Source organism: Muscardinus avellanarius (genome assembly GCF_963383645.1).
Source record: "Muscardinus avellanarius genome assembly, chromosome: 9".
In the NCBI taxonomy this organism is placed as follows: Eukaryota; Metazoa; Chordata; class Mammalia; order Rodentia; family Gliridae; genus Muscardinus; species Muscardinus avellanarius.
This window is the reverse complement of record NC_137795.1, coordinates 22,420,724-22,435,061: the sequence shown is the minus strand read 5'-3', so window position 1 is coordinate 22,435,061 and position 14,338 is coordinate 22,420,724. Positions and strand designations below refer to the sequence as shown.

The following is a 14,338-nucleotide window of genomic DNA, read 5'->3' as shown; positions in this document are numbered from 1 at the left end:
AGAGCGAGATTCTGTTCTCCATGTGTTCTAATCGATTGTTTGTGCTTTGAATTGAGGCCTTTACGTCATTAATTGCATCCTTTATCTCTTTTTGGCTCTCTCTGAGTTATTTTCGAAGCACCTCTATTATTTCTACAGTTATTTTCCTGATTTGATCTTCTAGAAATCTCTGATTTTCTGTTTTATAGGGTTCTGATGTTGTGGGGTTGTGGGCATTCATTGCTCCAGTATTATTCCTCTTTCCCATGATTTCGGAAGTTTGTGCCTTCTCTGGGTTCTTCCCTTGGGTCACTATGACTTCACTTAAGGTGTTCTGGATCTCGAGTCAGTAGTATCTCAGACCCCACTACTCCTTTACTGGGTTGTATCACAGAGTCTCTGACCCAGAGAGTCGATAGAGGCTGCTTTAGACTGTGGGTGGTGCCAGGTTGCACGTTCTCCTATGGTGTGATATCTCTGCCACCGCCACTCCTCCCCCACTGGGTCAAGTCCCAGGGAGTACAGTACTGGGATTTCTCCTCTGTGGCCCACAATTTGACTCACTGTTCTTGAGTACGCAGATGTAGCTGTACTGGCCTCACTGAATTCGCTGCTGCCGCCGCCGGTGACAATATGGCGCCGCTGCCATGCCCTCGGCCGTGAGGCTGGCTTATTTCTTCTTGGTTTTTATTTCCACTCTGAATCCCTGCAGCGTGTGCTGAGCTCGGCCACTGGGAGCTTTAGATCTCTCTGCGCGGAGAAATCCCGACTTGGCTGTTCCGCAGTGGCTCACCTCGGCTTGCTGTAGGCGTCCCGTGAATTCGCCGGTGCCACTGGCAGTATGGCGCTGCTGCCGCGTCTGCCGCGTCCTTGGGCGTGAGGCCGGTGTATCTCCTCTGTGGCTCTGTTCTCAGTCAGCTTTCTCGCTGGAGCCTGGTGATTTTTTGTTTCACTGGTGATGGTGTTTTCTGGCTATGAAAGGCGCTGATTTTGTGGTAATGGAGATTTGTTGTTAGCGGGGCTCTTATGCCCCGCTTTTCTCGGTCGCCATCTTCCCGGAAGTCCTGATGATAGAAATTTTAAACATTCTTTTATGGAATTTTGTTATTAGCCTTTCCTTTTAAGGGATAAACATGTACCAGGATATTATGTCTTAAGTATTTGTATAATTGTTGTCTTAAACAAATCAGATATATCAAGAAAAAATTTTACTGTCTTTAATAATACATACATGATAGAAATTATCTTCTTCATTTTAGAGGTTTAATCAGTAAATGTATTTTATGTATTTATGTATTTATTTATTTATTTTATATATTTATTTATTTAGTGTGTCTGGGGTTGGAACCCAGGGGCATTCAACCTCCAAGCTACACCCCCTGCCCTATTTTTTATTCTTTATTTTGAAACAGGGTCTCACTAAGTTGCAGAGGGCCTCACTAAGTAGCTGAGACTGTTGCAAACCACGATCCTCCGGTCTCAGCCTCCCAAATGCTGGGATTTCAAATGTGTGCCACCATACCCGGCAGTAAATGTATTTTATTTTTAAAATTTTTTATCAGGATTTTTTCAGTTATATATTCTGACCTTTGGAATAAAGACCCTAGCTACTAAGCTTTTTCTGTGTGTGTAGTACTGGGGATTGAACACAGGGTCGTTCTACGTCTGAGCTGCACTCCCAGCCCACCCTTTTTCTTTATGTTTTTGAAACGGGGTCTCTCTAAATTGCTGAGGCCTGTTTCAAACCTGTGATACTCCTGTCTCAGCCTCCCAAGTACTGGAATTACAAGTGTGTGCCACCACGCCTGGCTGCCGGGGTCCAGCCTTAGCAGAGTCGAGGTTCATGTGAAGGTGAGGGGAAACCGAGGTCGATGAGAGAAGAAGACCACACAAATTTAGATTTAAACTTCTCTGTTTTATTTAGGATTTGTTATATCTTTTATATATTTTTTTTGTTGGCAGAAAAGCAAGTGCATAGTCATGTCAGCAGGATTTTTAAGGACAGGAAATATTATTTATATACATCAGGGCAGGGTGTTAGACATTTAATTAATCATAGTATGTTTTGTCTCACTTCACAAGGCTGACTCAAACCTAATCTTATACAGTGGCTCAAACTAAGGTCAGTTTAAACTTATTGTTTGGCCCAATAACTTTATCCTTGGGAAAAATTTTTGCTGTCTGAGTCTCTCACAAGCCGCTGCCCATCAGTTTTAGTTATAATGTTTATACATAAAGTTCCAATTATACATATTAATCCAAATAATCCTAAATTAATTTATGAAGAAAGGAATGCTAGACATACTTCATGCCCCCTACGCCGTTGCGGATCCCCTGATCGAGCTTTCTCAAGATCGGCATGAGATGTGGTAGCACCTTGCTGCAACTAAACTTTTAAAGGAGGCTAATCCTAAGGCAAATTTTCCTTATTTTGCAACATGAATTACTATTTGAAGTAATTTTCAAATTTTTTCTCTTAGGAGAAATAGAGATTACTTCTATTGCAGTTTAATCTGTGAGTGACATTTTATCTTCAATGAAAAGCTTATGACATTTTGATTTTCCAGTTTACAAAATAAGTTTCTTGGCAGTCATTTGAAGAACTCTCAGCAGTACAAATCTTTTAACTAATGTGCATTATTTTCCCTGAACCTTGGTATTTTGGTGCCATCTTGTGGCTGGGCTCTGTAGTAACCTCAACATTTAAATTTGTTTTAAATAAAATGTCCTGGAGAGGAAAGGATGTGTGGAGAATTTGTTCCAAAATGCAAATCATAAAATGTAGTCTACATAAAAAATGTTGAGATGACTTGTTTGTTATTTGGCTACATTAACAAGCAGAAATAGTAAGTAAAGACTGTAACCTAATGATTTTGTTCTTGAAAGTCTGTGTTTATTCTGCTCTTCCCTAGTTGCTGCTGTTCGAACGGTCCTGGATGAATAGGTGGAAGTCCTCTGTTCTCCACGAAGGAGAAGGAAACATACGGAGTGTGAAGTGGAGAGGTCATCTGATTGCTTGGGCCAATAACATGGTAAAATCACATCTTCATCTCCTAACACTTGTCAGTGGCAGGAGAGCAGCCACTTGATAGGGCTGTGGCAAAGGGAGCAGGTGCCTCTCACTCCAGTGGTCATTTCTAAAAGTTACCAGCTGCAAATAGTATCATAAATGGGAGGTTAAATAAATTAGATTGTTTGGGGCTTTATAATGTAGTAATTCCCAACATATTCTGGACTTTATTTCAGGGTAAGGAACCTGAGGCGTGGAGAGTAGCCAAGAAAATGAAAAGCTATCTTAATAATTGAAGGGCTGTACTGGGAATGTGGTTTTGAAAATACAGTTTGTCTATTGCCCAAGGGCAAGTAACAGTTGATATGAAACAAGTGGAGAATATTGCTGATTTCTCTTTTACTCTCAGGATAATCATAGACAAAATCTAGGCCTGCTTTTAAGAAAGTAGATCATAATATTTGTTACTGTAACTTATTTCAAGTTTACTTGATATGAATTGAGAAGTGTAGAAAGTTTTCAAAATAATCTTTTTCACAAGCCGGGCGTGGTGGCGCACGCTTGTAATCCCTGCGCTTGGGAGGCGGAGACAGGAGGATCACGCAGGTTAGAAGCCAACCATGCTGGCATAAGAGACCCTGTTTCAAAAATATAAAATAGGTCTGGGAGTGTAGCCCAGAGGGAGAAGGGCGTTCAGGAACCCCAGTACCACCAAAATAATAATAATTAATAATAATAATAATAATAATAATAATCTTTTTCACGCTTGGCATATCTTTTGAAATGTCAAGGTATCATTGAATAAACTGGTTTCATTCAATTTTAAAAGATAGAACTCTCCCCAGAATCCACCTTACCAGTCAGGACTTTTCTTTTTTCTCCTGGGTCACAAGAAAGGGAACCAAACCCATGTTCTCTAGGTACATTTTTAGTTAGGTGCCTACTTGGAAGTTCCATTTGAGAACTTGAAAATGTCAGATGTAGCTTTCTTTATATTGATGGTTTTTTCAGAATCAAAGCCTTGCTGAAAAGCAATCTTTTTCTCTTAGTGGAGCAATGCAATTAGAAATGTTACCTGTCTGTTGTTTGGGGCATGCAGTTGTTGATATCTGCACACTTCTCATTTGTACCCATGCCGTCCACTAACAAACTATCCTCTGTCCAGAAAAGGATAAATGTTTGTTTTTTGTTTGTTTGTTTTGGCGGGGGCTTGATTTTCATAGAGCTGGTTTGTGTGGAGCCAGAAGCATTCTCCTTTGCAAGGTTTCTAGCCCTGGTCTATCAGCACTGCCAGATATTCCTTTTCCCAAGTAGAGGATGCCTAATGCCACTTCATTTTACAGGGTGTGAAGATTTTTGACATCACCTCAAAGCAAAGAATCACCAATGTGCCCCGGGATGATATAAGTCTTCGCCCAGATATGTATCCCTGCAGCCTCTGCTGGAAGGACAGTGTGACACTAATTATTGGCTGGGGGACTTCTGTCAAGGTGATTTTGCTTGTCCTTCTAAGTTCATCTTGTTACAAATCATTTGAGGGTAGTCTAAAGAACATGAGTCTGTGAATGGCCTCTAGGAACCAAATATTTTCACATGTAAATAGTGGTTAATATATGTGTCTGTTATTTTTCTATTTCATGCAAAACAGTCTGTGAACTTTGCAATGCTCAGGCTGGAGCTGCCTTTTTAGAGCTTTTATTACATTTCCCACAACCGAATTGGCTGTAGGTATTTATTGAACATGTGATTAGTTTTGTTGGGTAGTCAGTTTTTCCTCTTTATTATATTTTCTGTATTCCTCAGTTTTGACCCATAGCTTCTTCATTTGAGTTATTGAGAGTGGAGAAAGAAGGTTAAAACTAAATCTTCTTGTGCTTGGTAATAATTTGATACACTAGGAGGCCTATACTTACTACCAATAATGAGATTTGGGAATCTTTTCTAATATATAATGATCTGCCCCTATGTGCCATGGTAAATAAAATTTAGCTGTTTTATAAAAGGGGCTCAAAATTCATTCACATTTATAACAAAATAAACTAAGTCAGCTAAAATTAAACTAAACTGGTATGAGAAAGTAGCCCAGCACTACTCTAATGAAAGAGCTCAGGCTTTGGAGTCAGACAAATCTAGGATTAATTCCATCTGATTGTCTTCATATGCAAAATGGGAGAATAGTCATTCTCAATTAGTAAGTTTTGGGGAGAAGCAAATGATATAATGCTTATAAAGAGTTTGGCAAAGAAACTGGTATATTGTAATTGCTTAATAAATCTTAGCTATCGTTGTTATACCAGAAAATTCTAGACAATTCATGAAAGAGACATGGCTATTTGGAATTTTCTCTGAAAAGGGGAAAGCACAAAAAACGATTAATAGAATGGTTGCTATTACCAAAACAATATGGTTGCACTTAAGATATGGTCCAGCTAGCCCTTATGTTGTGTGATTCAGGTTTTTCTTTCTTTTAGTCATAATTATTTTCATATATTATATGAATACAGCCTGATTCATATTTAGAATAGCAGGAATGAAATACCCCAATAATCTAGAATAAAAAGAAGTGATTTCCTTGTCTTCTTATCCTATTATGTGGTTTCTGATCCAAAAACCTTAAGATTCTTGGTATTTTAAACATTCCTTAAATGGATGAAGTGGATGTTTCCTTTGTTTTAAAGTTAAAATTTTTGTTATCTTAAGGGGAAAGACAAAAAAAAAAAAAGCAGCATAATAGGACATGTAACAAGTTAACTGGTTGTTACTGGAAATGCTTTTTGTGTTGGGATAAATAGTGACACAAAGATGCTTAAACCTAATGCTTAAAAATGTTTATTTACGTGGCAAAAATGTGATTCAGTCCAAGACGTTGGGGTGGGGAGAGTGCCTGAATTATAATTTGGGCCCTGAATGCAATCCCACATATCCTAGTGAGAGGCAAGGAACGGAAGAAACTGGCCCTAAAGAACCAAGGCAGACAGTGGAGTGGTGGACAGGGATGCTGACAGCCACGGGAGCCGGAGGAGGCCAAGGGCCCTGCAGGCATTACAGCCTGTTGCTTGATTTCTGCCCAGTGAAACTGATCTCAGACCCTACCCTGCATAGCCATAAAGAAGATACATCTCAGTTCTCTCACACCATGAAGTCTGTAGTAATCTATTAATAGCAGCCGAAGGAAACAAATACATTTTCACTGTGACTAAATTAAGATTTTTAAAATTTTATATCAAATATACTACATTACCTTGGAAATTCTTTTTCTTCTTACCCAGCTATCTGAATGTTGAGCATTTCTCAGTTCAAAGGAAGAGACAATAAGAACCTTGTCTTTCCTCAGAATGAGATAAATCACCACTTGCTTGGTATGCTTAAGGCCCTGGAGTTTGATCCTCAGTATTGCATCTTGTGCACACATTCACCCCCCACCCCACCTTCACCTCCACCACTCGGCACGCAGTTAGTGCTAACAGTTTCATTCTTCATTTCCTTTGGCCAACATTTACCAAGTGCCTGCAGTATGCCAGGCAGTGTTTTAGTATTCTGGCTTTGCAGGTTGTCAAATATATGTTGTAGTGAGAGAAGATGGACAAAATTAAATCAGCAAATAAATATATCATGTTGGTGATAATAAATTACCAAGGAAAACATTTAAACCAGTTAATGGTAAAGATGTTTAAGATTAGGTACCACTTAATATCCAAGGTCAGCCTTTCTAATAAATACTGTGTCATTTAGGTAGAAGCCACGCGGCCCTGTGGTGGTTCCATGGCAGAGGGTGGGTCAGCACTGAAAACAGAAGTACAGCTTCTTAAGGCAGGGGTGTGACTGTTGTTTTCAAGGAACAGAAGGCAGCCATTATTGTCAGAGCAGAGCATGTGTGGAGGAGAAGGTTAAAGATGCAGCTGCCTAGGAGAGATGTTTGTGGGGTAGGGGGAAACGGAGGAGTGGGAGCAGATCAGTTTTTGGCTCATGAGTCTTTAGTTTTTGAGTGAGCTGGGAAGCCAGCAGAGCACATTGAGCAGTGGATTACTGAAATGAGCTGAGTTGCTTTTTAGAAGGATCACTGTTGGAGCTCAGTAACAAAGGGACACTGAAGAGGTGAGACCAGGCTGGAGGCTGCAGTAGCAGATACTTTAAAATAGTATATTCTTGGATCCGCATAATGGTAATGGTGAGAAAGACTAGATGCTCTGTGTATTTTGAGAGTAGACCCTACAGTATTTGTTAATAATTGAATATGGAGGGGAAATATCAGCAAAGTTTGAATGGAAAGATAGGAGAGGAGGAAGGCTGAACTTGATTAATGAGGGTCTACATTCGAATATGTGTAAAATTATGAATATGGCATGGTTACCCTGGACAACCATTGGTGGGAGGGGGAAGGGAAAATGGGGGCGGGGGGGAGAAGGCACCAAGTATAGTTTAAATGTATACCATTTATGTTCAATAAAAAATTGGTTTAAAAAATAATTGGATATGGAGTGTAAGTAAAAGGGAAAAATAATGGTTGGCTAATGAACTGGAAGATGAAGCTAACCTTTCTGAAATAGAGCAACTTCTAATGGTGTGTGTTTCCAGGGAAAAAGGCAAGAGAGGTTTGGGGATGAGGTGGAGGAGATAGTCGAATGAAGCAGATTATTGCTCATGTGTGAAAGTCCACCTCAGTAGAAAGGGCTCTTAAAATTATTGATCCTCAGGATACCATTTATCTCCTCACACCCATACTTGCTGCTGCCCATCCTGAGACATTTGCTATAGTGAGAGTTTAGACTGCAGACCTGAGGAAAGGAGTACAGCAGTGGCCTGCGAGTTGTGCAGAAGACTGTGGCATACCCAGAGAGAAGCAGTCAGGCCTTGTCCTGAGTCCTAGCTCTGGCCCTGTGGTCTTGAATACCTCATAGCTCCAGTGTTCTCAGCTCTAGATTAGACATGGGACCACTATCCACCAAGGTACCTGAGGGTTGGAAGAGGCCCATTTAGTCCTCATGGTCTATCACATCCTTCAAATCTCTGCCCTTTTCTCTATCATCTCTCGAAGCTCTGGTTTTGCCTCCGTCCCTGAGCCTTAGGTCTGTTCTAAACAATCAATACAGCTAGAATAATATATCTAGGATGCAGATCAGATATCAGCCTCCTGTGAAATTTGCTTAAGGAATTTTCATTACCCACAGAATGACTGACTTTAGCGTGGCTACCAAGGTTTTGCATAATATAACCTCTGAGTTCCTTTCCAGCCTCAGCTCTGCCCCTTGCTTCCCCTGGGCTCTCTGATTCTGTCTGACTGACATTCTAGCTAAAGGGCCCAGGCTGTCACATTATTTTGTATACCTATCTTAACTCTCCTGCTTTACTTACGTGTCACTTCTTCCAGGAAGCCTTCCTACCCTGTTAGCACATGCCTCTTCTTCCCCATCACACCGTGGTAAAACTGCACCATAATCTTAAGAAAATAACCTTAACCCAGAACTGATGCTTTATTGTTGTACTTGAAACCATTTGAGACTGTTCCACATGCATTTTATCAGAGCATTAAAACAACTGTCCATTTAGCAGTGTAGAGTGTGCCTCTTATCGACAATTTAGTAGTTTCCTTATTAAGTGTGGAAAAAAGAGTAGATATCTTATAAGCTCATAAGTCTACTTAATAAGGAGATTAGGAAAGTTGGGGGAAGCAGCCAGGAGATTGTAGGGGATGGCCTAAGAGGCAGATGACAAAAAGCAATCAAGGGAGAAAGTAGCCAGTCACTCCTGAGTGGGGTCTTGTATTTCCAGAGCCAGGAGTTTGTGTGCTGTGGGAAGGGAAGCATGCTGCCTCCTGTACTCACAGAGTTGCTGCAGTTTAGCCAGATGGTAATTTAGACAGGTAAGTTAAGCAAACAAAACATACATTGTATGTATTGGAATTTAGGAATTTATCTTAAGGAAACAAAAGTCCTAAAGTTTTATATTTTACCTTGTTGATTATGCTATTGCTTATAATAGAAATAAAGAACTAATGGCCAAAAAGGAGATCAATCAAATTATAGTACATTCTTATAATAAGATCCAATAAAGATATTAAGGAATTGTGTTTTGGAAGAATATCTAAATAATATATTAAATTATTCATGGTAGCCAGGCGTGGTGGTGCATGCTTGTAATCCCCGTCCTTGGGAGGCGGAGACGGGAGGATTGCGCAGGTTCAAAGCCAGCCACACTGGCTTAAGAGACCCTGTTTCATAATAAAAAAAAATATAAAAAGAGGTCTGGGAGTGTAGCTCGGGAGTAAAAGGGCTTCCAGGAACCCCAGAACCACCAAAATTAATTAATTAATTAATTATTCATGGTAAATTGTTAGCTTAATTAAAATAACCTCCATTTAAAAAAATTTGTTACTGGACTTCCGGGAAGATGGCGTCCGAGAAAAGCAGGGCTTAAGAGCCCCGCTAACAACCAATCTCCATTACCACAAAATCAGCGCCTTTCATAGCCAGAAAACACCATCACCAGAGAAACAAAAAAATCACCAGGCTCCAGAGAGAAAGCGGACTGAGAACAGAGCTCAGAGCCACAGAGGAGATACACTGGCCTCACGCCTGAGGACGTGGCAGCAGCGCCATACTGCCGGCGGCAGTGGTGAATTCACCAGACGGCTACAGCAAGCCAAGGTGAGCCGCTGCGGAACAGCCAGGCAGGATTTTTCAGCGCAGGGAGCATCTAAAGCTCCCAGTGGCTGAGCTCAGCACATGCTGCAGGGACTCAGAGTGGAACTCAAAACCAAGAAGAAATAAGCCAGTCTCACGGCCGAGGGCATGGCAGCGGCGCCATATTGCCACCGGCGGCAGCAGCAGCGAATTCACCGAGTCCAGTTCAGCTACATCTGCGAACTCAAGAAAAGTGAGTCAAATTGCAGGCCCCAAGAGGAGAAATCCCAGTACTGTACTCCCTGAGACTTGACCCAGTGGGGGAGTGGCGGTGGCAGAGATATCACACCATAGGAGAACGTGCAACCTGGCACCCCCCATAGTTTAAAGCAGCCTCTATCGACTCCCTGGGTCGGAGACTCTGTGATACAACCCAGTAAAGGAGTAGTGGAGTCGAGATACTACAGACTCGAGATCCAGAGCACCTTAAGTGAAGTCGTAGTGACCCAAGGGAAGAACCCAGAGAAGGCACAAACTTCCGAAATCATGGGAAAGAGGAATAATACTGGAGCAATGAATGCCCACAACCCCACAACATCAGAACCCTATAAAACAGAAAATCAGAGATTTCTAGAAGATCAAATCAGGAAAATAACTGTAGAAATAATAGAGGTGCTTCGAAAAGAACTCAGAGAGAGCCAAAAAGAGATAAAGGATGCAATTAATGAAGTAAAGGCCTCAATTCAAAGCACAAACAACTGATTAGACCACATGGAGAACAGAATCTCGCTCTTAGAAGATGATCATTCCAAAAATGAACGCATAGTTTCTAATCTAGAAAAAAGATTCCAACAGCAGGAATCTGACATTGAAGAAATATGGGCCCATTTTAAGAGAGCTAACCTAAGAATAATTGGAATAGAGGAGGGAAAAGAAAGTGAAACCAAAGGGATCAACAATCTCTTCAAGGAAGTAATAGCAGAAAATTTTCCAAACATAGAGCAAGAGGTTGATACACAGGTCCAGGAAACTTATAGAACTCCCTTTAGACAGGATCGGAGAAGAGGATCCCCATGCCACATAATTGTCAAAATGACCAATGTGGAAGCCAAGCAGAGAATCTTAAAGGCAACAAAAACAAAGGACCAAGTGACATTCAGAGGCAAACCAATTAGAATCACTCCAGACTTCCCAAACCAAGTTATGAGAGCCAGAAGGGCTTGGAGTAACATATTCCAAACTCTGAAAGAAAACAACTTCCAGCCAAAAATTTCCTACCCAGCAAAACTTTCTATCAAATTAGATGGAGAAATAAGAAGCTTCCATGACAAACAGAAACTGAAGGAATTTATGTCTTCAAAACCAGCGCTAGAGAAAATACTCAAAGAGATTAACTACAAAGAAGAAATAGGAAACACACATCAGAACTAGAGAAACAACATTTTCCATCCAACAGACAACTAAGATTGGTTATCTGTGGAGATTCATTACTTATGTTAGTCTTTAACCTATCTCAAAAGGGTATTGTTTGCCTTTATTGTTGTTAATTTTTAGGATTTCTAGTTGGAATATTAATATACCTTCAGATATAGCATTTGGAAATATTTTATCCCATTCTATTAGTAACTTTTAACTCTGTTTACATTGTCTTTGGATATACAATCTTTATTTTTATTTTTTAGGGAGTTTGTATACTCTTCTGTTGCCTGTGCCATTGAAATCATATTCAAGAATTCACTGCCAATTTCAATGTTATGAGGTTTTATGACCCAAATTTTCTTCTAAAAGTTTATAGTCTTAAGATTTATATTTAGGTCTTTTATCTATTTTGAGTTAATATTTGTATATGGGATTAGGTAAGGGTCCAATTTTATTCTTTTCCATGTAATTATTATTTTTCAACAATATTTAGTTAAAAGATTATTATTTCCACCACCAAATGTTCGTGGAAACCTTGTCAAAAATAACTTGACAATACAGGGAAGAATTTAGCTCTAGGCTTTTACTTAACTCCAATGGCTTATATATCTGCCTTTAGAACAGTACTACACTTTTTCGATTATTGTAGCTTTATATGGTTTGAAATCAGAAAATATATATCTTTTAGCTTTGTTTTTTTTCAAGATCGTTTTGGGTATCTAGAATCCATATTCCATATTAGGATAGATTTTTTTCTGAAAAATAAATATATAAATATATGATAGTTTCACCTAAAAAATAGAAAAAAATATTCTCTGGTAAGAAAGAAAGCAAAAAGAAATATTGAAATGTTATCTTTAAGTCATCAAAAGCTTGGTATCAGACAAATGAAACTGTTATGTGAGATTATCATTTTTAATTTTGGATAAATTGATATAATACTAGATGTCAACCACTAAGCCAAGCATGGGAAGGAGGGATGGGGAGAGAATGGGGTGGGGATCGGGTGGGGGCTGACTCGGTGATGTGTGCATGTATGTCTACAAAAGTTTGTATCCCACTATGATGTATGAATACAATGCACCAATAAAAAAAAATTTGTTACTGATGATATCTTCGTGTTGGGACAGGACTAATGTTTGTTTTCTTTGAATTTTTCTCTACTTTAGAATATTTCATAGTATAGCTATACTTAGGGTAGCAGCTGTAAAAGATCACCATCTTTAAAAAAAAAGTAACAACTGGCAAAAATTGTGTAATCAGTACTTGACTTCTGGTTCAGACTTAACTGGATAGCGAACTTATTTAACTTTTTTTGTTATTTATTACTAAATTGGATATTGAAAAAGAAAAATTAATGAGGTAAAAAATATCCAAAGTCATAGCAACCTAAAACAGACACTTGTCAACATGTGTGGGTTTTCTGGTGTATGTGAGAGAGATAAGAGAAACACATATAGTCTGAGATATAAATATATGTTGAACTATAGACTGATATAGACTGCTTACGTGTGTGTACACACTTATGAGCACATATGCATGTAGGTATATTTCTACCTAAACTATATACATATATTTTAAAATAAAAGTTGGCAAACTTGCTGTAAAATAGCTGGTAGTAAAATTGTTGAGTTTGCAGGCAACAAACTGTTACTGTTGATTCTCGCTCCCTTCTTCCAAACCTCAGACCCCTTTCTTAAGAAACATGAATATTATTTTTACCTTACAGGCCATAACAAAAATAGGGAAAGGTACAGTTGCCAATACTGATATAAGTCATATACCATTGAATATAATATGCTTAAGATAAAAAATGCATATACCACTTTTGCGGAATATTATTTAATAGCATGTAATCAGAAAACTAAGATCTAATGTGAACTGATCAGATTAGCCACGGGGCATCTTTGGTTACTTACTCCCACCGTGGCTTTATTTGGTACAGTCATGGTTTGCGTAATGAAAAGGATACATCCTGAAAAATGCATCATAGATGATTTGATTTGTCATTGTGTGAACATGGTAGAATATACTTAGACAAACCAAATTGACCATGATACCACCAGGCATAGAATGTTATGGGCCTACCATAATCTATGTGTTGTCAATGACCAAAACATTATTATGTAGCACAAGACTATAGTCTTTAAGTAGAGTTTCTGAGAATGGGTCATTAGAAATGTATTAAAACTATCTTAAGCAGGGTGTGGTGGCATACACTTGTAATCCAGTACATAGGAGGCTGAGACAGGAGGATTGCAGGCACATGGCCAGCCTCACCTCTTTAGTGAGGCTTTCTGCATGCTTGTAATCCCAGCATTTGGGGGGTTGAGACAGTGAGGCCCTTTGCAACTTAGTGAGACCCTGTTTAAAAATAAAGAAAAAAAAATAGGACTGGAGATGTAGCTTGGAGGTGAAATGCCCCTGAGTTCAATACCTGGTATAGCAAAAAACAAACAAACAAAAAAACAAAGTATACATGTGTGTGTGTATATTATGTGTGTATGCTATCTCTGTGGGGTGTGTGTGTGTGTGTGTATCTTAAAGTTTTCTTTTTTTGCCCTTGAATAAGATATTTAAGAATAATGTTGAGAATATAAGTAGTGGTTGCTGTATGTCATTCAAATTAACTTTTACACCCCATCGTCAGTGTTACATGGTTAATTTAACAAAAATCTACATGAAATAAAATGTTATGAAGAATTTCCCATGAATAGAATTTCCCATGAATAGAATAACTTGCAAATTTATTTTCCAGATATGTTCAGTGAAAGAACGACATGCCAGTGAAATGAGGGATTTGCCAAGTCGGTATGTTGAAATAGGTATGGCTCCTCAATGTGTTCTGTGAGTGTGAGTGTGAGACCTCAAAAGAATATAAGGCCCTGTGTTTCTCAGCAGGTGTCATCTCTTGGGAATGCGATTAGGTCAGAAACTTTTAAAATAGCCTTTTCTATTTTGAAACTTCAGTATGGAAACCCTCTTCTAAATTTGTGTGTGTATAAACATATATATGTGCATATTCTAATTTTATACAATAATTTTGTAGTTTGCCTTTGAAATTAAATAACTGGGTTAGGATTCTGGTTTTGTTACTTACCATTTGGAATTTGGCCAAATTTCTGCATGTCTCAACATTATTATCTCTAAAATGTAGAAAGGAATACCTGCAAGTTATTTGTGAAAAGTACTTGAGTTAATACATGCATTCACTGGGCACAGTATTGACATCTACGTGGTCCTGTCAACTTAAACTTTTTTTGTGCGTGGTACTGGAAAGGGAGCCCAGGGGCATTCTACCTCTGAGCTA

At 39.0% G+C, this 14,338-nt stretch overlaps 1 protein-coding gene across 3 annotated transcripts in view; it reads left to right on the top strand.

Annotated features, from left to right (window-relative positions):
- VPS41 (VPS41 subunit of HOPS complex) overlaps positions 1 to 14,338 on the top strand; it is a gene marked incomplete at both ends in the record, with an annotated part of 185,786 nt that overhangs the window by 120,027 nt on the left and 51,421 nt on the right. For all 3 annotated transcript variants that reach the window (XM_080701307.1, XM_080701308.1, XM_080701306.1), the window contains 3 exons: positions 2,892 to 3,011; positions 4,333 to 4,479; positions 13,787 to 13,853. In XM_080701307.1, coding sequence (XP_080557433.1) covers positions 2,892 to 3,011; positions 4,333 to 4,479; positions 13,787 to 13,853 — 334 coding nt within the window. The remainder of the gene's footprint in view (positions 1 to 2,891; positions 3,012 to 4,332; positions 4,480 to 13,786; positions 13,854 to 14,338) is intronic.